Consider the following 23,315-nt stretch of genomic DNA (forward strand, 5'->3'; position numbering starts at 1 on the left):
TTAATGAAACTTGTCATGAGGTTGTAGCGTAAAGTATGTGGCTCTGCAGCAGTGACGAAGACAGGAGTCACAAGTCAACTTGGATAAAAGATTATATTGGCGGTCTTAAATAAGTCATTTGGTTTAAATGAACACCTTCGGTTTTCTTGCTGGCACAAGACTACAGTACTTTTCAGCTGCAACAACAACAGAGTCACATTTGGGCATTTCTCTTCAAACAGTAACACAAAAGTACACAAATACATAAATAGCTTTGTTTCCCTTTAGATCATTTATGTCCACCATCTGGCTCGTGCTACCACGTTTGCTATATAAATTAACAGTATCAACACATCATAATCAGAACAATACTTCTATAAAAGCTCTTATAAATCTGGCTAGCTTACAGTATGAAACCATGATGTCTGGGCCGGTTCCGTGCGGCCCAGTTCTGCGCTTTGACTCCGCCCAGCTTCGGATGAGGCACTCAATGCCGCAACATTGGCTCACAAAGAGTCCAAATGTTCCCTGAAGGTCCGTGATGGCGTTCTTGAATATTCTCAGACGTTGTAGACCACAACGCTCCACAGTCTTCTCCTGAGTTCCTCACCAACACATGGACCCTGAGTACTGCTGCATCTCCTCTGTACACAGTCCAAGATGCTTTCTTTTAGATAGTTTGGCCCCCAAGCAAGCACACAAGCCCCGCCCTCCCACCAGGGTCACTAGGGTCACCGCCCGGGGCAGGCAATGGGTTTGATGCAGCGTCCTTGGAAGAGCACCAGGTTAGCAGGACAATGGCAGCCGGCCACGCAGGGCTTGTGGCACGGCCCGATCTCGTTCCAGTTGTCGCAGGTTTTGGTGCAGCCCGGCCCACAGGTGTCGTACACGGCGCCGTGTTTGCACTGTGTGGCTGTGACAAAGAAGATAATGTCACGCATGGTGGTCCTAACTGTTGGAGGTTCTTTTGGATTTGTGGAAGGATGCAACATTACACAATATAAAGAAAACCACTAACGCTTGGGTTTGATTGACAGGTATTCATTAAACATGTAAGCATGTAATCATGTAACGCTGCATACTTTGGTAAGATGATTTGGTCACAGGTGCAGGGTTTTGCCTGCACCATGATGTTCCATGTTGTGTTTACTCCACATACGTATATGTTGAAACCCTGATGCCCCTAAAACGTCTCACCCCACCATTATACACAAAAAATGTTATTTAACGAAGCGCTATGCCAACCAAGTAAGTTTGTCCCTTTACCGCTACAGTACTTACCACGAGACGGACAACGCGGAAGTACGTCCAAACAAAATGAGAAAGCGCGCAAAATCCACGTCAATGACATCCACCTGACTCAAGTTATACAACGCTCGTCTGAGTTGGTGGAAAATACGTTTCAATGACGTTTTTCTACCTCAAAGACGTCTTGCTAAAACCTCCAATGGGCTTCACAGCAATTACAGCTGTTATTTCGTTTTTTATTAAACTTTGTAATTAACCTGGTGGACGTTTCGTGGACGATTGAGCAGCAAGAGGGCTCGAGTGTTCCGTCTGTAGAGGGCGCCCATCTGCTACACATAGGAAATGAGCGCTGACCGTAACATGGGATTTATTTTTTTCTTAGCCCTTGCGGCGCCCGGAAGAGAATGCCGCCCTGTGCAATTGCCCATGTGCCCCACAACTAGAACCGCCACTGATTGCACGTACGCAAAAGTCTGAACGGCTCGTGACGACGTGGGGATTACGTAGACAAGCAGAAGCGGAGGACTCGGTTGTTGTCTTCACTCACCCATACAGGCGGCGTCAGGCCTCCAGAGGACAGATACGCCCTCTCGCTCGCAGGCTCGGCTGTAGGCGATGAAGGACTCGCAGTAGCAGTTCTTATGGACCGGGCATTCGCACATGTCCGTCACACATGACCTGCAAAGAACTCGTTTACGTCAAAAACCTGGAACATGTGTTTCCATGGACTTTTCCACCAATCACATGCCACTGTCACGTTACGGCATGCATACGGTACCTTCACTGACCTTCGGAAAACACAGTACCAAATATGAATAACGTCACTGAGCCAAAACTGTCACTGCCAATACAGCGCATTTTTCTTTCTAATTTAAGTCATTTTTAAACATTAACGCAGAAACACACGTTTTTTTGTTCTTGTGTTCGTCTGTAATGAACAGTTTATCAATCTGTCTAACATTGTCGGCCATATTAAAGACATCCATTACGTGTTGTTGAAAAGAAAATCAAATAAAAACGTAAAATTGCAATCACAATATTAGGGGACAACAAGTGAAACTGAATTATTTCCCCCAGTTATTGTGGAAATAAAAAAAATGTTTAGGAATGCCTTTGTTGCTGCTCTATAAACCGTACGCAAGTATACGCAGTAAAAAAAGCCTTTAAATAAAAAACAATCTCCCTCATGTGATTGGTTTATTTACTGTAATCTCTCTAATTGGTGATCGGCCCCCAAAATCCTGAAGGCGTATAAAGTCTAGTCTTTAGTGCGTCCTCACCTGTAGAACGGGCCGAAGTCGACCACGCGGTGACACTTCTGGAACTCCCACGACTTGATCTTCTGGCATTCCCGGTGAGCTCGGAACTTGACTTTGACGCTGCCGGGGCACAGGAAGGACGTGGGCCGGCGATGCGCTGGGGGTTGGGCGCACACGTCGTTGCCCTCCACGCGCCACGACTCGGCAAACTCGTCCACGTCAAACTTGAAGTGTCCGTCGCCTCCCATGGTGTCGTCGCGTTTGTGGCCGTTATAGTTGCCACACAGGCCACAGAGGCGGCTGCGCAGGTGGGGGGCGGCCACCACCTCCACGAAACTGTCCCCATCCCATGTGATCTCCAGACCTGCTGGGGCAACGTATCATCATCAACTTTTCTTTCGGCTTCTGGCCGCCGTTAAACACGTGACCCGATTGAGCTGACCTGCGATGGTGGTGAGTTTGAGGAGGTAGCCATCCAGGTCGATGTGCACCCCCGGCCCGTGGTAGGGGAGGGCGATGCGGGTGCCGTTCTTGCGGACCGTCAGGTGCTGATGAAGGCCGAGGACCAGAGACCCCAGCCTCACCTCCACCGACTGAGTCCAGGAGAAGGAGCGAGTGCGCCGAGCGTCGTTTTTCACCAACACCTCCGAGGAGAATCAGAGCCAGAACTTTGATACATTTGAAGAAGCTAAAACGCTCCCGAGCATCATCATCATGATCGTGAAGTGGTACCGTGAAGCTGGGGTCAGGGTTGTTGATGATGGCGTTGCTTCCGGCGCTTGCTGAGGGGACGCCGCCGCAGTCCTGAGTCAACACATACTGACACGTTCCTTGAAAGTTGAAAGTTCTGCCATCAAAGGTGTTGTAGTGCGGGTCGCCAAACACCGTACACACTCCTGGCTCTGCAGGAGGCAGCGGAGTCAAGACAAATAAAGATGGCGTCATGAACTGAGCCACGTCCAGCTGGTAAAACAGGAAGAGGAAGTGAACTTACTCACTTTCAGTGCAGACTGGGCAGCAACCGGTTCGGTTCAGGATCTTGTTCTGGAGCCACACAAATATGGAAATAGTCACATGACAGGAAGTGGAACAACAGAGGAAACACACAACAGCAAGGTCTTAAACCAAGAGTGTCCAATGTGCAGCACGGGGGCCATTTGTGGCCGACAGCTGGTTTTTATTGGCCCGCGGCATATTCTACAAATATAATTAAACAAGAGAACAGAAAAAACTAATAACAACATGTACTGTAAATATACATAACATATAACGTGTTCGCATATCTACTCGCTTTTAGCCTCTTTACACAATTAAAAATACCAAAATGGCCCCAGCATCCTTTGATTTTTCAGTTTCAATTTCAATGGACAAAGTTTTTCAAACACGGATATGTCTGTGACAAAGATCTAACTTGTTTAGCATCAAGCATTGACGCTAACAAAGCTAACTACCACATGTGACACACATCGGTGACACGCCCACTTCCACTGGTGGACCGCAGTGTAACAGGATCATGCATGGGTGTGTGCACCATCAGAGGAGAAGATCAGAGGATTTCCTCACGCTTTGTTTTGTTGCCTGAGGGAAGCCCTTCATTGATGCTGTCTCACTCAAGCACACACACACACACACACACACACACACACATCTGTGACCCCATGCAGACATGACGCTAGTGTGTTAGCCTGGCCGCAAAGACGTCTATCTGCCTTTGAAGCCTGGTGACGGCAGCAGTCATCTTGTCTAAATGAGGGAGACTCTTCTTTGCTGTCACTCAAACACACAAAAGACTTTGAGGAGACACCCTGGCTCCAAAATATCCTCTCGCTGAGCTACTGACCACCGCATATGATGATGGTTAAGGCGCCATCAGACGGGCTCTGAGGGCCTCTGTGGTTAAGACAACTGTGTGTTTTCAAACGTAATGGATGACAACACCTCATAAAACATATGACTTCTTCGACTTGTTAAATTAGCAAATAATTGCAGATTATTATGAGTCAAGTGAAACGCACAAGTGGCGGGTGAGGACCTGTAAGCCAGTGAAGTGGCGCCATTAGCTTAGCATCATCTAAAAAGCCAAGCTGAATGTCAGAAATGTCCTCCATCAGCTGAAGCGCAACTCCTGACACCTTTGTTTTGGAGACGAATGAGTTTTACGACAGAGAAAAACTCCAAAGGCTAAATACAGGAAGAGAAGCGATCTTGGCTGTTATAAGGGTGTATGAAAGTGATTGCTGATTGGCCGGGGAGCGTGCCACTCACCGAGGGGCAGCTTGTGATGGGCACACACTGTTTGGGCCGACACTCCACGCTTCCTTTCACGCATGCACACAACGTGCAGTTGACTGATGACCACATGTCTCCTTCCTGTTGGATGACAGCAAAACCTCAGAAGACTGCATCCATCCATCCCTCCACCATCCCTCCACCATCCCTGCATTTATTTATCCATCCATCATCCATCCATCTTCACAGTATCCTCCATCCATCCATCCGTCCACAATGTCTTGCATCCCTCCCTCCATTCATCCATCTACTTACAGTATCATCCATCCATCCGTCCATCCATCCATCCATCCATCCATCTCTCCATCATCCATCTATCCATCCCTCATGTGTCCACCCATCCATCATTCTATCATCCATCTATCCATCCATCCCTCCACCTATCCATATCTCATGTGTCCATACATCCACCATCCATCCCTCCATCCATCATCTATCCATCCCTCAATCCATCCATCCATCCATCCATCCATCTCTCCATCATCCATCTATCCATCCCTCATGTGTCCACCCATCCATCATTCTATCATCCATCTATCCATCCATCCCTCCACCTATCCATATCTCATGTGTCCATACATCCACCATCCATCCCTCCATCCATCATCTATCCATCCCTCAATCCATCCATCCATCCATCCATCCATCCCTCCGTGCATCCCTCCGTGCATCCCTTCATGCATCCATCCACCCATCCATCCATCCATCTATCCCTCCCAGTGGTGGACTTACCATCAGGCAAACGCAGGCAATTGCCCAGGGCCCCGAGATGTCCAGGCGACACCAAACGTCTCATAAAAACTGCTAATTGATTTGTTTTCCCCTTCAATTTAAAGTACATATGACTGTTTAAGTCTTAATTCACGTGCATCAAAAAGGTTAATCTATCATGATCGTTTCAACTGATGATCATTTGCATGTTGCCCATGTTTACCATGCCCCCCCGACCCCTCCATGCATGAGTCCATGTTGTCTCACCCTGTAGATTTTGTTGCGGACTCTGCAGTACTTCACGTCCTCCACCTTCACATAGGACAAGCACTCCTCACAGCAGTCGTCCCCATGGCAACTGCCCGGGCGCGAGCACCGCCTCCTGCACACCACAGTGGAGTCCTGGACGTAAAGAGGACACAAGCACGTTGATGCAATCACTCCGCATGTCCACGTTTGGCTTGTCTCACGTCTTGAATGTACCTTGCATGTGCATGTGGTGCAGTTGTCATGTCGGAAGGATGTGCCGTTCTCAAAGACCTCGCTGTGGAAGAGACAACTTCCCTGAGATAAGTCAAACACCTTCCTCTGACCTGATGGACGAGGACGAGGAGGATTAGAGGCTGAGAGAGCTTGTCTGTCTCTTAGTGACTCTCCTAACATCACAGCATTTTTCTCCAAACGTAAAAATACACAATGATTTTTAATTACCAAGACATTTGGGACAGCACTGTCCTGGAGGGGTGTGGCTGAGGTGGGCGGGGCAGGAAAGGACAGGACACGCCTCCCTCATGCAGAGAGTCCGTCCCCCCTGCAACAATAGCAAAATGTATCAGTGTCAGTGGTGTCACGCTCTCAGGTAATGATATCACACTGGACAGAAGACGAGCACTGTGTCTCAATTAGCACACTTGCATACTTACACTCTTTTAAGTGTGCGTGTGAAAGGCTTAGATGAAGCACACCGGAGAAGACAACAGGATGAATAAAACTCACAGTGCAGGTACACTTGATGCAGGGTTTGCCTTCTGGGCTGAACTCTTCCTTCTCTTTGAACAGGCGACCCTCCAAGATACAACCTAAAACATCAAAAACGGTTCGCGTTTGAGGCTTGGAGCAAATGACAAACAGCAGCCAACTCAGAGGTTAAAATGTGAAGAAAAACCCAAGATTTCAAAGTGTAAATGTGAGACAGGAGGCGGAGCTGTGACTTGAGAATGGGCGGTGTTTACCGGGGCAGGTAGGGCAGCACTTCTTCGGATGGATCTTTGGGTTCTTGCAGTGGACCACACACCGCACTTCCGCTTCGGTGATGACGCCTTCCTGTCACAACCGGGAAACAACATTTCATGTCAGATTATCTGTTTTGATATCAGAACTTTAATATTATCACTACCTGGCAGCGTCGGGTCACACAGGGCTTGGCGGCGCTGGTCCAGGACACGGAGCTGTTGTACGCTCGTCCGTCCAACATGCAACCTAAGAAGTCAAGGACAAGGTGTCAGTGAATCAGACTGGAGAATGAAGAACACCGAGAGACAAGACGACTCCCTCACATTAAACCAGACCCGATGAGGCAGGTCCATATTGTATTTACTTCCAAATGTCAAAAGGGTTGCACGTGAACTTTGTCATCACAAAGTTCCAGTAAGTTCTTGGTCCTCACAAGTACATATTGTACATACACACACACACACACACACACACACACATGAACGTAAGCTCAACCCCCCCGGCCCGTCCATCCCGCACTAAATTAATAGCCTATTCATTTCACACCGCTGACAGTAAATGGACTGGGATCAATGCCCGAAACCCGATGACAATCATTGACCTGCTTTGCTTGGCCCAAACCGATCCTGTGTCAGCGCTGAAGAGCCCGCCAGGCATCTTGAAGACAAGCAAGCACATTCGAAAAGTAGAAGTCCCACAGGGCCTCGGATCAGCTTCGTATACGCGCGGCACACATGAATGCTGAGTGATGTGACCACGCGGCCGCTTCCTGTGCGGCCTCGTGGTGTCAGCGTTTTTTTCTTTCTTTGGCGAAAAGTTCAAAATAAGTGAATTTGATCTTCATCTAAATCACGAGAATAAACAAACAGAAAACTGCTTAAACTAATACCACTGGGGATGTCCGATAACATCGGCTCCCGTACTTGCAGTCATCGAGGCATCCGGCGGCGCCAATACGTGGAAACACTTCGCAACATCCTGTGTTATTCCTCGCAGTCGGAACTGGGCTTCAATGTGTTGCATGAAACCACGGGCATGGGTGTGCCGGCGCAGGCAGCAGCGACGTTAGCTTGTAGTGGCGCTGGCACGGTCTCGCTGTCACTGTTTTTTTGTACCCACGTCGAGGGTCTCCTAATGTGGAGATGCGATTCACAACGAGACAGGAGTCGAGGTACAGCAGGTGGCACCAATCAGTTTACTCTCCACTCAACAACAAGCAACAATTCTTGAACTAATTCTTTAATTAGTCCCACGACAGAAGATGTGATGACACACATATCCGTGTCGGTTGATATCGGAATCGGAAAGCGAGAGTCGGACAATATCGGCATATCGGTTATCGGCAAAAAAGCCAAATTCGGACATCCCTAAATACCACACAAAAAATGATATGTTTTCATATCTATAAATCTATTTTTATAGAAAATACCACGTTAACATTGACAGGACAGGACAGATCACACCCCGACTCTGATTAGCTCTTGAGAATCCGTAGTCTAGAGGTTCACTTACTTTTTCCTCCTTGTTCTGTGAATGTTTACATGTTATTTTCAATAAAAATATGACAACATATAATTGTCTCTGTGGTATTAGCGTAACTTTTTGTTTATTCTTGTCATATCAGACTACATTTTATGACCAATTTTTGCAGAAATTTCAGAAATTCTAAAGGGTTCACATACTTTTCTTCCCAGCGTTTATACTATACATTTAATCCCTCATTTATCGGGGTTAATTGGTTCAAGGGAATTTCCGCAAAGTAGCATTCATTCTTCATAAATCAAATATTTTCGTAGTTACAGGATAGAAAACCTGTTTATGACCTCATGCCCGCTAGACATGAAATAAGACCCTCACAGTCTCCTTTACACTCGTATCACCCAGTATGGTAGACATAATCAGAGAAAATAAACCATTTAAGACGTGGCTCCTGCTCGTGTGTGTTGCAATAAATGTCTTCCAGATGTGTGGAGGACAGAAAGTGACGTCGGGGGTTCAGAGTTGAGTTTTAGACCCGTCACACTGAGCACGAATCAGCCCGAATCAAGCAGAACCAGTCTGAATGAAAACGTTTCAAAATTCGAGGGAACATTCGGGACAGGATTTGAATGCCGTTTGAATGCGTATCAGGAACAGGAGCTGGTGCGTCAGGGGCTTTGTGGATTTCAGCCTCTGTACTGTGCACGCCGGCAGCCGGCGGTAAGTTTGGCTCCTTTTTTTCTTTTGCCGGCATGACGTGATCTAAATTGGAAATGCGGACGCGGTGAGTGACGCTTCAGCGGGTTTGTTGGCTTTCAACCTCTTTTCAGCACCTCTGCACTGTCCATGAATGTGACTTCTGGTGCTTGGTTTTGCACCATACTCCGTATCTTTCTCCTTTTCACCATCTTCTTCGTCAAAAGGCTTGGCTCTGTCGGATTAGCAAGCTGACCATTTGATTAAAAAGGGGGGAAGTTTACTTCTTGACCTCTTGATGACCCGGGTAGGCTACTGCATTATCCAATAATAATCAAGTTTTTGCGTCTGAGCCGGAAAAGGACAGCTGGCATTGGCTCTGACCAACCGCACTGCGTTTGAAAATTGATGGATGAATTAAAGTGCATACAAAAGTTTAATATTTTGAACATCATTTTTTAACACTGTGATTTCTGTCATTTTTTAATTTGAAGTGTCACCAAAAACTTTTTTTGATTGTGTTAAGAAATGCCCGAGAGCCAGATGCAGTCATCAAAAGAGCAACATCTGGCTCCCGAGCCAAAGGTCCCCCACCCCTGCTCTAGTCTCGGGTATTATGATTACTATGTTATTATTATTGTGCCTGTTTTGAGATAATTCAGACTTGCAATAAGTCTGACGCTTGTGTCCATTACAGTAAGATTACTGACACCATTGACACCTAGTGGCCAGTGTTATGTACTACATATTATTGAATGCGTCTTCCGAATGCCCTCTTTTTGTATTTTGGGTCATTTAGGCATTTTTATACTTGATAATATACCTAACAATTTGCTTACGTATGCTTTTTTTTTTTTTTTTTTACTAATAATAGGCCGTGTTCAACCACAAAACAGCATGATTTATTCATTATTTAATTTGCAACTGCGATATACAGTGGTGGGCCATAAGCTTCCATACATAGGAACATATATAATGGATATTTTTGTATGTTTCAGATCAGAACCCCACCTTCACCTGGTGTGTCAGGTGAAGATACGCAACATAAATCATCTCAAGGAACGTATCACCAACGCCATTACAAGCATAACTTCAACTGTGCTAATGCAAGCTCATCAACAGTGGAAAACACGTATTGCGTTTTCCAAACCTTGTTAATCATGTAGAGCACATTATGGAAATATAAACAGTATTCCAACATGAATTATTATTTTTCCTATGTATGGAAACTTATGGCCCACCCTGTAGTGAAGCCACAAAATTTTAACCGCAATGTGGTGATGTATACTATATCCTCATGTTGCGACGTTTTGTGGTTGCAATGCTCTCCCATAAATTGTTTATTCTATACAAAGAAAAAGGAACTTGCGGCGGAAGAATACGTAGCTGTGCATCGCTACACGGAGGAATGACAGTGTCACTTTTGTTCTTTGTAGTTAACTTTAGCCTTCATTATGTCTCCCGATCATGAGGCAGACTCTTTTGATGGCAGTGTGCCAAAGAAAAGGAAAGTGAAAGTGAAAAGTGGAGTGTAATTAAACAAGTTAAAAAGTGAAAGCGACGCTGGCTGGCTCCTTGATGTGCGCCTCCCAAAAATTCCAACCTCGGTGACCGCAGAGCTGTGATTGCTCTGCATTTTTTAGTACATCCTTTACGGTTTCCCTCCATGAACGCGCCAAAGAGTCCGGCAAAACAAAAGAAGCAATGGCACACATTCAGGAGCGTACAGTAAAAGTGACAAGCTTAAGCTCCAACAATGACCTGGATGTCGCATCGGTCGCCATTGTACGCTACTATTATATCACAGGAAGTTAAATATATAATGAGAATTGTGGTTGCTCACTCTCTGGAAAACACTGCCCCTTGTGTTTTGTAAGATAATTGCAAGTCACACGCTCGACGCTTCATATGGGCAAGCTGAATTGAATAAGATGTTTTATTGAGGCCAGTAATTCTCTTTGACTCCATTGTGTCTCAAGTGGAAGTCTCAGTCACGTGCGAGTTATTCAGAGCACAGCCACCCTACACGGATTCACGACAGATCAACAATAGAAAGCGCCCGCGGTTGCCGCGGTGACAAGGCGACTGTCGCGCCCCCAAATGAGGTGCCGCCTCGTAAAGTGAAATCACTCCCGTGAAGAAGTGCGAGGTGTGTGTTCATACTTTTACCAGTATGGAAACCACATGGCCTCGTCGGGAGAGCAGGAAGTCATATTTCAACACTTCCTGTTCAGCTCTTCAGGTGGCCCACGGTGTCAAATGTTAAAACTGGCATTGTGCTTTAGCGCTGTTAGCTGTTAGATTTGTTTTATGTCACGACGTGTCACTGAAGTCAGCATGTATAACAAAAAATAACAGTCAAGAAAGATTACGTGCAGATCGCAATAGCATGAAGTGAATTTGTGTGTCCTTGTGTGTTACCTTTGCACCTCTCGCAGCACGCTCCGGTTTGTTTGACCACCAGAGCACACTCTTCTGACACGGGCGGACATTTCTCCTGCTTGCAGTCGGCCTTGCCCTCCTGCCAGGAGAAAGGAGGAGGAAACAGAGGAGAAGGTTGTAAAAGTCCTGTTGAAAAGATCATTCACTGGCGAGATGAGCCACAGGAGGACAAAGACACGAGGTGACTTTATTATTCCCATCATGAGGTCATGCTGGGCCACCGTGAAAGACTCCATGAGTCACCATCGTTAGCACGCCAGTCTACTCGCTAACCTATCTACATTTATTTCACTTGAAAATCGCAAAAAAAGTGTCTTCAATTCATCAAAATCGGAAAATGCGGGTTGTTCTAAACACCAAAAATCAACGTATACTGGAGAGATTAATCAACGCTGAGCTTATCTATATTATAGCTTGACGTCTATCTATCTTACTGTATGTCTTAGCTGTGATGTTACACCATTAAAACAAACCAAAAAAACACTTTATTGTCAAATACCATGCACATTCAGAAGCATTTTTTTTCTTGTCGCTGTGAGACTTGACAGGATTGGATGGTGTGCACTTTATTCCACAGACGCTGAAGGTTTGTTTGGTGGATCCTAGCAGCACATCCGAAAGGAGGGCGGTTTTATTTAGAATCAGAACCGCAGCGAGGGCGCATGATGTCATGGCGCAGGACGCAGAAGAAGGACACTTTAACCAAACAGAAGTGTTGTGGTTAAAGATTGTCCAAGGTCATGTCCTTCTCTGCTCATTAGCACAAAGTCCCCCGTCCCCCATATCCTTGTCTCAGGGTCAGAGGTCCTGACGGGTCACAAGGCCTTATAAACACTCGACATACCGCGACATTGAGGCTGCTCCGCTGGATGTACGTCTGCCGCCAAACAACCCCCCACCACCCGCTGACCTCCGCCCCTAGTAAAATGTTATTATTAAATGACACTTGTTATATTCTATCTTTTATGGGGCTGGATGAAATGCTGTATACAAATACAAAATGTCAAAGTCAATATGTTTAACCCCTAAATGTCACATGTAATCAGATTACAACGCTGCCACGACTGTAATAACTAAAGGTCACATGGCAATGCTCCTTAAATGACCCAATCATATAAATGCCAATTGTTTACGTGGACAATTGTATAAAAAACAAAAACTAAGATCTATTTATGAGACTATGTTGCGGTTGTGCCACAAGGGGGCGACAGTGGCCATTCTTCTTCCACTTTCTACTCTGTCATCACTTTCTCTTTCTCCAAACCCAGCATCACAGCATCACGTTGTCGTCATGGCGACGGCACCTGGCCAATCACGCAATCTACCCCCCACCCTGTTGACCTTTCACCTCCTAAACAAACAGGTCGTGACCCTCCACTAGCAGTAGCTTCTTTCTGGGGGAGGTGGGAACAAATTCCCCAACAGGGACCCGTGTGTGTGTTTTCCTTGGGATCAGGCTGAAACATCGCCCCCTGCTGCTTACTGGTGGTAACACGCACACTGGAACCGCTGAAGTCCAAAGTACAATTAGGAATTCACATTCAATATGCAGGAAAATATACCTGAAGAAGTATATAAAAGTTCAGGTTCAAAGCAGTAAGGCTCCCGCATCACCTTATGCTAACATTTGTTAGAAACAAAGTTAACATTCTTTTTACACTTGACACTAAAGCCTGTTAAAATGTGACTTAAAAATAGCTAGCATTTTATACTACAGTCGTCCCTCGCTACGTCGCAGTTCCAACACTGCGGCCTCACCCTATCGAGATTTAAAAAATTAATTATTAATTATCGCTGTTTCATGGTTGAATATGGTATATTATTAGTAAAATAAATACGCATATGTAAGCAATTTGTACATATTCATGGCATATTCATATACATATTCATTCATAAATAATTTTCAAGCATAAAAATAGCTAATTGAACTAAAATACAAATATAAGGCATTCAAAAGACGTGATATGAAGTGTAACACAGTATCTGTGACTTGTGTGTGCCTTTAAGAAGCAGGGCCTGGGAAGTGACGTGTGTGAAGTCAGCTAGCTAGAATTGACTGTTAGCTGAGTACTAGCAGCAGGTTAGCAGAGGAGAGAGTGGCCTACAGCAGCTCCTGTGTGAATGTTAACTGCGTACTGTATGTGAAGTGCATCGCGAGTCTCTCCTTAACCACAAACAGGCAGTAGAGTAGTATTCTACACTGAATGAATGAATGAATGAATGAAAAAAAAGTGTAAGGTGACTATAGGGGTGTTATTTCATGTCTGCAGGCCTCTAATAGTGGTAAAAACCCATATTTAGAAGGTCATAAACAGGTTTTCGATGCTCTAAACATGAAAATATTGCATTTATTAATATTGAATACTACTTCACTGCAATTCACTTATCGCGGTCGGATCTGGACCAATTTAACCGCGATAAACAAGAGACGACTGTATTACCACCGCTTCACTTCTTTTTACACTTGTATGACACTTTATAATAAACGTTACCTGTACACATAGTCAAGCTTTTAGAATGGCCATAGTTTGACCCTGGAACAGATTAAGCCCTTTGTCCATGATTCATTTGACTGCTGTGTCATGTGACAGCAAAAGGTTGCCTCTTATCAGTTGAAGTCAGCGTCTCCTGCATCGATCCACTTCTGTTTGCGTTGAGACACTGACAGGAAGTGACCTTTGACTTCAGATCCATGTCACTTTGAGTGAAGCTCACATGGGAGGAGCTCCAATATGGAGAAATGTTAAATAGTCGATTGAAGAAAGGGAAGCAGTGCTTTGTCCTTGTTAAAGTGAAAAAGAATTGTGTTGGAAAACCACTTCAAGGTGATGAATGGGAGGTGGAAAGGAAAAGGACGTGTGTAACGTCCCAGTGGAGGAAGACACCCACAGACGGTGGATAAACACACAGAGGACGTAATGAAGAGGTGCGCCAGATAACGAATCACCATGGCGACCTGCTTGTCGGTCAGTCTGTCAGCTACATCCATGACCATGCACAATGGCTCCTCTATGTGTGTGTGTGTGTGTGTGTGTGCCAGGCATTAACAGCCTGTCTGGACGCCCCCCCCCCCACAAACATATCAGACCGCCTGGCGACAGGGGACTCACTGCATGTCTTTGGGGGAGGGGCTGGCAGATGTGGAAGTACTTGAACACTCAGTAACTTTTTTAAGCTAACTGTTTTTACTTGATTTGAACGCAGGAAGTGATGTCACCGTGTCGACGTTTACGCAGGCTGTGGACAACAGTATTGGGACACCTCCAGGAAGCGAAAAGTGAAGAAAATGCGGAGTCTTTGTAGCTAAAACTGCTTTCATTCTTCTGGGAAGACTTTCTACAATTTTGGATGAATGAAGCGTGAAAGAGTACAGACTTTAGTCCAACCTCTTATCGATTGATTCATTGATTAAGAGCTGTGTCCCAATACTTTACAGCAGGTACATGCAAACTCCGGCCGGGGTCCATTTACAGCCTGCAGCTCATTTTAAAAAATTTTAAACACAAAATAAAACACAGACTCTCATCAGAACAATAAAAACTATTTGCCGACATGTAGGCTGGTTTTGTCTTGAAACACATATATATTTTTATTTGTTATTTTTAAAATATATATATATATACATTTTCTTTCAATATATTGAACTACAAAACATATTTTTACATAATTTGTTTTTTTTTGTATTTTTATTGCCCTGCGATTGGCTGGCGACCAGAGCGTACCCCCCCTCCTGCCCAAAGTCAGCTGGGAGAGGCATACCTAACACCCGCACCCCTAGTGAGGATAAGCAGCATAGAACATGCATGGATTCATATTTTTATTTTGGATTTTATTTGGTTTCAGCAGGGTATACAGTGTGTGACACTCCCCAATTTTGTTTGTCTGTGAAATGAGGCAGTCTTTGGGTGAGAGATGCCAAAGATTGTCTCATTCCACAGACACAACAAAAAAAAAAGAGTCCAGGTGCCTCGATCAACCTTTTACGGATTTACGTTACCGTATGTTACCTTTTGGCATCTCTCCCCCAAAGATTGTCTCATTCCATGGGAAGAGTGGCCACTTACAAGCTGTTTTTCCACTGAACGATCCATTGTTATGCAGGATGGTGGACCACCACAACAACTCTATTGTGGCCACACCCAGAGACAAATGGTAACGGGTAATGTACGTAGCCCTCGGGGGCAAAAGTTTGCTTTACAGCGTATGTAGAGTCAGTATGGGGAGGTTAAAGTGGAGATGAAAGGTCAGTCATTGGCCACTGATGACTGGCAGCCAGCATGAGAGGCTTGGGGAGGTTTCCTGATGTCTGCCTGATAAGAGTGAGTAGAATGTTGGTGTCGCCATGACAACCAAGCCTCTCCAGTAGCAGAAACGTTGAGATTGGGTTACAGGAATATAATTAGTGAAGGAGCTCGCTGACATTTATCTACCTCGCTCATGTGATGTCTTCCTCATGGTGGCGGGGAGGGGGTTTGCTAGGGTCAGGGGTCAAAGAGCACATGTTCCAGGACAGCGTTCTCCTCTAAGGTTTTTAAGACAGCAAACAATCCGCGCTCACACCGTGCTTCTTCAAGGTCACCTTGTCAAGCCACCCTGCACTGCACCTCTCATCCTGACACTCAGCAAGCAGACGGCCATGTTTGCTCAATCAATCAAGAAACTCAAAGTCCTCACAGGCTGCCTGATAAGAAACAACCAGCAGCTCAGCAAACATCGCCACCAGCACGCAGGAGGCGGCCATGACACGTCCAGGTGGTGAGTGGGAGGAAGGAGAGGAGGCGATGGTTCTTACCAGGCACACGCAGGTGATGCAGGGGTTGTCTGTGATGTTTGGGATGTGAAGGACCTCACCTTCGTTCTCACAGCTGGCCTCTGTACCTGGAAACACATGACCTCGTCACATGACGCAGTCTTGTAAACTGCACAGTCATCAGAGAAAGTCATCAAGAAAATCATTCAGGCCTCTTTGACTGTCCTTGCAATGTGTACAGGGGTCGGGGCTGTCTAAAGTGCGGCCTGGGGGGCATCTGTGGCCCACAGCTTGACATTTACTGGCTCCCAGGAACATTCTATATAATAAATACATTAGGAAGGTTATGAAGGATTAGGGCTACATTGAAAAGAGAAAAAGTTATACGTATTAAATGTTTGAATCACACTATAATAGTAATTCTTCAAATACTGTATATACTCATAACAATATATTGGGGATGTCCGATAATATCAGCCCACTGATGTTATCGGCCTGATATATCAGTCAATGTCGGTATCAGGTTTTTTCCCTACAATGAAAACTGATTTTAAAAAATGCTGCACTGTAGGCCTATGGGCTCCCGTATTTTCAACCGCAAATGATGACCTCATCAAACTGCGTCTGATGCGTGCAAACAACCGTGTGGTAACAAGTAACTGCTTTTGAAAGCTTTAAGTCTCGTCTTAAAACCCACTTTTATTCTGTGGCTTTTAACTCGGCGTGAGTCGTGTGGTCCTCTGTGTCTTTTATTACTTTTTAAGTTTTTATTGGTTCTATTTGTTTTAGTTTTTTAAATTAAATTTACTTATTTATTTTTTACCTACTTCTTGGACTTTTGGCTTTTATTGTTTAGATTTCTGGTTTTAAATATTTTATTGTAGTACGTTTCTTTGTTTCTATTTGATCTTTTAGTTTTTATTGTCGTAATTTTTACTTATTATTTACATTTACATTCCTTTATTTACTTATTATTTATGGTTTTGCTAGTCTGTGCAGCACTTTGGAAACAGTGTTTATAAAATGTGCTATATAAATAAAGTGGATTGGATTGGATTGGAAGTAACAAGCTTGCTCGCTCCTGACTAAAGTTTTGTCTGCGGTGTCTCCTTTGGATATTAAACTTGCGATCTGCAATGACTGCAAAGCGGTGGTTATGCGGGCCGGAGCCAAGACTTCAATACTTCGAATTCCCAGGGCAAGAGCCATTAATCGGAAAATGTGTATCACAGTGGATAACCGGCCTTTTTCCATTGTGCAACACGGCGGGTTCACCAAACGTGGAGTTCTTCAAGCCACGCTTTGCTATGCCTGATCGCAAGTATTTATCAAACGTTTCCATGCCCGATGGCAAGTATTTATCACAGGTTTGCTTCCTCGAGTTGTACAATGTTGTCATAGCCACGTTGAGAAGCTAATCGCCGATGCTATATCCATTAGCTTCACAACAGATACTGTATGTGTTAATTCCACGACAGATTTGTGATGTTACACGTATCAGTATCGGTTGATATCGGAATCGGAAATTCAGAGTTGGACAATATCGGCATACCGGTTATCAACAAAACCGCCAATATGGGACATCCCTACAATATATACTATATAACAAAAATATAACCACAACACTTGTTTTTGCTTCCATTTTTCACAAGCTGATCTCAAAGAACTTCTTCTAGGTGCACAAAAGGCCATAATTCAACATCCACCTCACAGGTGTGGCGTATGAAGATCATGATTATTGCACACACGTGCCTTGGGTTGGCTACAATAAAAGGCCACACCAAAATGCGCAGTTTATGGATTTATAGTGTAATCTTGTCAGCAAGCAGCAACGAAATGAATGAATGAAACGTAACATAACTCACAGACATCAAGTTTTGTGTCATTTTTTCTTTCTTTTTAACAACCTCCTCCGATGGAGGGAAGCTTCATCACTTTGTTAGGCTAATTCCAGTCATTTTCCTGCTAGCAAACATTTATAAAAGTGTGTTAGTGGCCCCCCCTGCCCCCGCAAAAAAACAAGTCTTCAGGAGTCTTCTGATACGAAACGATGCAAAAGACCTGGAACATTCCACAGCGCAGCCATTGGTCAGCTGAAGCTCCTCGCTAAATCTTCACGTTGAAGCCGTAACATTTAAAGTGTAACCTGAAGCAAAGGCAGGAACCACAAAGCTTTACGGCTTCAGACGCACACGTCAACATGTCTACAATGCTCTAGAATGAAAACGTCCTCCGTCTTAACGTCCATTGTCCTAAACCGGAGGTCACGGCAGGGTCGCCACCCCTCGGACTACGTCCTGTCTCCTGATCAACAAATGTTGATCACATTGGAACGTGTCGCAGGTTTACTCAATCAGCACATGACCTCTCTGACTTTTGACCCTGATGACCCCGCAGGCCGATCCGTGACGTCATACATGACATCATGCGTGTAACCGCGTCAGTCATCACAGTCCAAACCACGATCCGAGTGACAGCAGCTTCCGGAGTGGTCCGGGTTTGTTTCCATGCACCGAGCACGCACACCGCTGCCCACCGCCGTAAATTTTACAACCTTCGAGCCTAATTCAAGTGGCAGCACTCAGGGGGAGGGGGTCCCTGAGGACACACTCACACGTTGACTAAAAATTCACTCATTGTCTGGACCCTTTCTTGCACGGTGAAGACTCGACAAGCACTGTCTGTGTGGACACTTCATTAGGTACACCATTAGTCATACTGAAAGCTGGTACGAATGTTGATCAATCAGGAGACCAGACCATTTTTAATATTACTAACAGTTTGAAACAGCAATAATCAAATATTGTTCATGGATAATCCTTTGGTTACGGTTGGTATATTTGATATTATTCGATATGAACAACAGCGTGTTAAATCCAAAACACAAGACATTTTCCTCAGGAAGGAAACATTTCATTTTTCATGGACGAGAATGATAAAAGACATTGAAGCCTTAACTTTTTCTAACATCTCATTTGTTGACCACAAAAGTTGACAAATTAAATCACAGAATATTTGCTCAAGTTGACATTCAAAGTTTAGATGAGGTTCTACACTTTAAATGATTTTTATGTCTTTTAGAAGAGATTCTGCACTTTAGAAGTCCATTTTTATGTATTTGATTGAAGAGGTTCAACACTTTCAATTCTGTTTAAGACGAGACTTTGTCTTATTTTGATGTATTTTTTACAAGAAATTGTGTGCTTTAAATTCTTTCATTGTCCTTTTTTTAGATGAGATTCCAACACTTGACATTATTTGTTGAGTGTTTTTAGATGAGGTTGTACACTTTAAATTGTTTGTTTTTTTTAATATGAGATTCTACATTTGAAATGATTTGATGTCTTTTAGAAGAGATTCTGCACTTTAAGTCCATTTTATAGAAGTTTCAATTCTGTTTAAGAAGAAACTTTGTCTTATTTTGATGTATTTTTAGAAGAAATTGTACGCTTTCAATTCTTTCTATGTCTTTTTTTAGATGAGATTCCAACACTTGACATTATTTTTATTTCGCTTTTAGAAAAGCTTCTACACTTTAAATTCTCATTTATTTTTTTAGATGAAGTTCCACACTTCAGATTGTTTTAATTTTTTTTTTAGATGAGATTCTATACTTTAATTTATTTTAATGTCTTCTTTTTTTATTACGTTCTGCACTTTAAATTCTTTCTACGTCTTTTTTTTTAAGAACTAAAGCTGTCCTTTGGAGTATTCAGAGGAATTCTGACGATTTTTAACAGAAAGAATTGATGATCGGACGTTGGGAAAACAATGACATTGAAATGAAGAATGTTTTATTCCATGCTTGTCATGATACTAAAAGAGACGCGTGAAGGTCATTGGTGTTCTAGTCAAATATAACCGCGTGTCCTGCAGCTAAAAATAATCTTTTCAAGTCCAAATAAAGGGCCCAGAGGGTTTGATGAGATCAGGTGGACCAACATGGAGTGCCCCCCCCCAGCAGGCCTCCTGTGACCTCCTGGCCTCAGAGATGCTGACCCATCTGGAGTTGCTTTCACGGCAGCTTCCATCTCTGCTGCAGGAGAAGCCAGGAGGAAGCTCAGCCCCATGTGAAGATGACCAGAAGGCATCAGGAGCAGGTTCGAGTTCTCTGGTCTGTCCCGTGGTGGTCTGCCTCCACGCCTCCAGCTGAGAATGTTCTCAATCAGCAAAGACGACGAAAAAAACGAACTTATTGTTTATTTATTCTAGATTGGTTGTCCTGTCTTGTTGTTTTCTCTGTGTGGCCTGCAGGGCAAACACGTGACGGCGAGCGCCACCGCACGTGCACGCTCGCACACACTGCAAGTTAAAAGAAGTTTAATGACAAGCTTCAGTGTGAGGGAACATCTGATAAAAGTCCTCGCAAGCTTTTCATTCATAAAGTTCAAAAGGAAGAAGGTGTGAGCAGCACAATCACAACCAGCACTCAGCGCGCGTCTGGAGCGCTTTTACGCACGCAGTGTACGTCCACGCTGTGGTTCTGATCCATTCAAGCTCACCTGTGATGAGCGGCGCGGCGGGCCGGACCGCCTGGAGGAGAAGCAGCGAGAAGAGGACGAGCCTGCAGGTGGAGATCAGGTCCAAACGGCCGAGCGACATCCTCAGAACCACCACAACGGACCCAGCGAACCTCGGAACTAAAACGAAGCTTTATTCCACACGGCGGGCGAAGAACACGTCCACGGTGGGTCCAGCTGGTACCGACAAGCAACGCGGAGACGAGGCGAGCTTCGGACGGACGCACGAACGACTGGAGGCAGCCAGCATGACGAGAACACCCCCAAAAACCCAAAGAACTCAGCGGAACCCCTGGAAGAAGACGGACGTGAAGTTACAATCCTTTAGAGTCCACACAGAAAAGAGTCCGGAGAAGAAGTCCCAGGAGAAAGTCCTCCCAGCTTCATTGATGCTGAATGTCTGACGACTCTCTCTCTCTCTGCAACGAACACACCTTCATCCTCCTCCTCCTCCTCCTCCTCGTGGAGCTCCCACAAGGTCCAGCCTCCTCTCAGCCAGAACCTCCTCCTGCATCCACACACCTCCTCCCAGAACCTTCCTCAGTTCTCGTGTCATCTTCAGCTTAGGAGGAAAAAAACGATGACGCATTTTGATTGACAGCTCAAAAAGTGATTGTGCTGACACGTCACGTTTCATCGGAACACGTTCACTGATTTCATTGTTGGCGGTGACGTTCAATACAAAGCGTCACGTGTGCGTCAGCAGCTTCAATTTAGCACATTTGTTTTTTCACCATAAGGAAAAAGACACAACACAAGACAAAAAGAAACTGTGTGAAGTCGGGGCGTGAATTTGGTGAGAATCTGGATAAAGAAACGCATTTTCACTTATTTCCCAACGTTCAGGCACGATTAGGAGGATTATTTGGCCTTGGGGGTACTGTACTAAAATAAGTTAAAAATAAACAGGAAGAACACAACTCATCAAGTCTGGACATGGTTAAAGGTCACTGAGGACATCCTGACAAGGTCAAAACATGAATTAATGACGCCAAGGATGACATCATGCAAGTATAACTTTGGCAGTCAATCACATATAGTGTGTGTGTGTGTGGAGGGGGTGTCATGTTTCAGGAATATTAACCACTAGAGGGCAACACAGTGGGATGGGGGACAGGGACAGGGGGGTCCAACACACACGCACACACGCACACGCACACACACCTCAAACTCACACTCAACTTGTTGTTTGCCGCCAAGTCATCACATTAGCAGATACCGTAATCACTAGTGGATAAATGCTAACAGATAAAAGCTACATGCTAGCAGATAAATGCTAAATGCTACTTGATAAAAGCTAAATGTTAGCAGAAAAAAGTTAAATGCTAGTGAATAAAAGCTAAATGCTGGCACATAAAAGCTAAATAACAGCAGATAAAAGGTATTAACGGATAAATGCTAAATACTAGCAGATACAACCTAAATATTAGCAGATAAAAGCTACATGCTAGCAGACAAATGCTATCAGATAAAAACTAAAAGTTAGCAGATAAAAGCTCAATGCTAGCAAATAAATGTAGATAAGAGCTAAATGCTAGATAATAATGCTAGATAATAGATCAATTTTAGCCAATAATAACTAAATAGTAGCGCATAGAAGCTAAATATGGCCGATACAAGTTACATGATAGCAGGTCAAATCTAAATGCTAGCAGATAAAGCTAAATATGAGCAGATAAAAGATAAGTGATAAATGCTAGCAGATAATAGATCAATTCTAGTTGATATTAGCTAAATGCAAGCACATAAAAGCTAATTATGAGTACATAAAAACTAAATGCTAGCAGATAGTAACTAAATTATAGCAGATGAATGCTAAATGCTAGCAGATGAAGCAGACAAAAGTGAAATGTTAGCAGATAATAGCTAACAACCCAGAAATGTTGCGTATGTTGCGTAATGTTGCGTAACAACAAAAAAACCCTCAAATTGTGAAATTGTAACTTCCTGTTAATGTTCCTACAGCTTAAACAAAGCGTAGGTGAAAGTGACGTTTAGGATGAACATGATGACGACTGCCAGCAGACAGATGAGAGGAGGGGCCCGACCCGGCTCGGCCCCGAGGTTAAAGCCCCCTGTAGCCGACAGGTCTAGCCCTCAAAGACTGTATGTGTGTGTATGTGAGTGTGGTGAGGGGTTGGGGGGTGGCTTTTGCGGGTGGGGGTGTTTTAGAGCCAGCTGTCTGACCCACACGAGGTTCTCCTCTCTTTGGACTAAACCTGTATCTCCAACAGAAGAAAGAAACAACCTAAATTTAGCACACCTAAACTCCCCTGCTGGCTGCTTCTGGTACTACATGGACCTGCTAACAACGCCACACGGGACAACAACGTAAAGCTGAAGGTATGAAAGCGTAAAAAAAACATGAACAGTAAATGCATGCTTACGTTAGCGTTGGTCATCAACTTGCATGGAGTTGATGTTAAATTCAAGGTAGCGCTGATTATGCTCCATGTCTGCTTCAATGGTATGTCATTATTGGGGGTTTTATTATTATTTTTTGTGACTCTTGAGGCACATTTTCCCTGAAACATTTAGTTTTAACTTCAAATTGTACCGTTTTCAGGGTGTTTATGTGAAAGCACTCGTCGAGTCTTTTCTTGTTGGAGTGCTGCCCCCAGTGGAAGACGGTGGTATTACACGGCTTCGCCTAGAAAGATGGACATGCTTTATAAATCCCACGAGGGACAGTATACATCGGAGTGCTGC

At 44.4% G+C, this 23,315-nt stretch overlaps 1 protein-coding gene across 3 annotated transcripts; it reads right to left on the reverse strand.

The window, feature by feature from the left end:
- Nucleotides 1-80: 80 nt before the first annotated feature.
- Nucleotides 81-21,914, reverse strand: bmper (BMP binding endothelial regulator). 3 transcript variants are annotated; one of them, XM_054783088.1, is made up of 17 exons: nucleotides 20,795-21,914; nucleotides 20,589-20,726; nucleotides 16,129-16,214; nucleotides 11,316-11,415; nucleotides 6,883-6,965; nucleotides 6,719-6,809; nucleotides 6,483-6,565; nucleotides 6,198-6,297; nucleotides 5,970-6,079; nucleotides 5,754-5,888; nucleotides 4,752-4,856; nucleotides 3,485-3,530; nucleotides 3,219-3,388; nucleotides 2,929-3,130; nucleotides 2,508-2,850; nucleotides 1,775-1,905; nucleotides 81-892 (listed from the first exon to the last, which is right to left on the reverse strand). In XM_054783088.1, exons 2-17 carry the CDS (start codon nucleotides 20,686-20,688, stop codon nucleotides 711-713), a joined length of 2,067 nt encoding a protein of 688 aa, XP_054639063.1. In that variant the 5' UTR covers nucleotides 20,689-20,726; nucleotides 20,795-21,914; the 3' UTR covers nucleotides 81-710. The 3 variants fall into 3 exon arrangements, with proteins under 3 accessions (XP_054639063.1, XP_054639062.1, XP_054639064.1); XM_054783087.1 differs by having other exon boundaries at nucleotides 20,589-21,913; XM_054783089.1 differs by lacking the exon at nucleotides 4,752-4,856 and having other exon boundaries at nucleotides 20,589-21,914.
- Between the last annotated feature and the right edge of the window lie 1,401 nt (nucleotides 21,915-23,315).

Source organism: Dunckerocampus dactyliophorus, chromosome 7 (assembly GCF_027744805.1).
Source record: "Dunckerocampus dactyliophorus isolate RoL2022-P2 chromosome 7, RoL_Ddac_1.1, whole genome shotgun sequence".
Lineage (NCBI taxonomy): Eukaryota > Metazoa > Chordata > Actinopteri > Syngnathiformes > Syngnathidae > Dunckerocampus > Dunckerocampus dactyliophorus.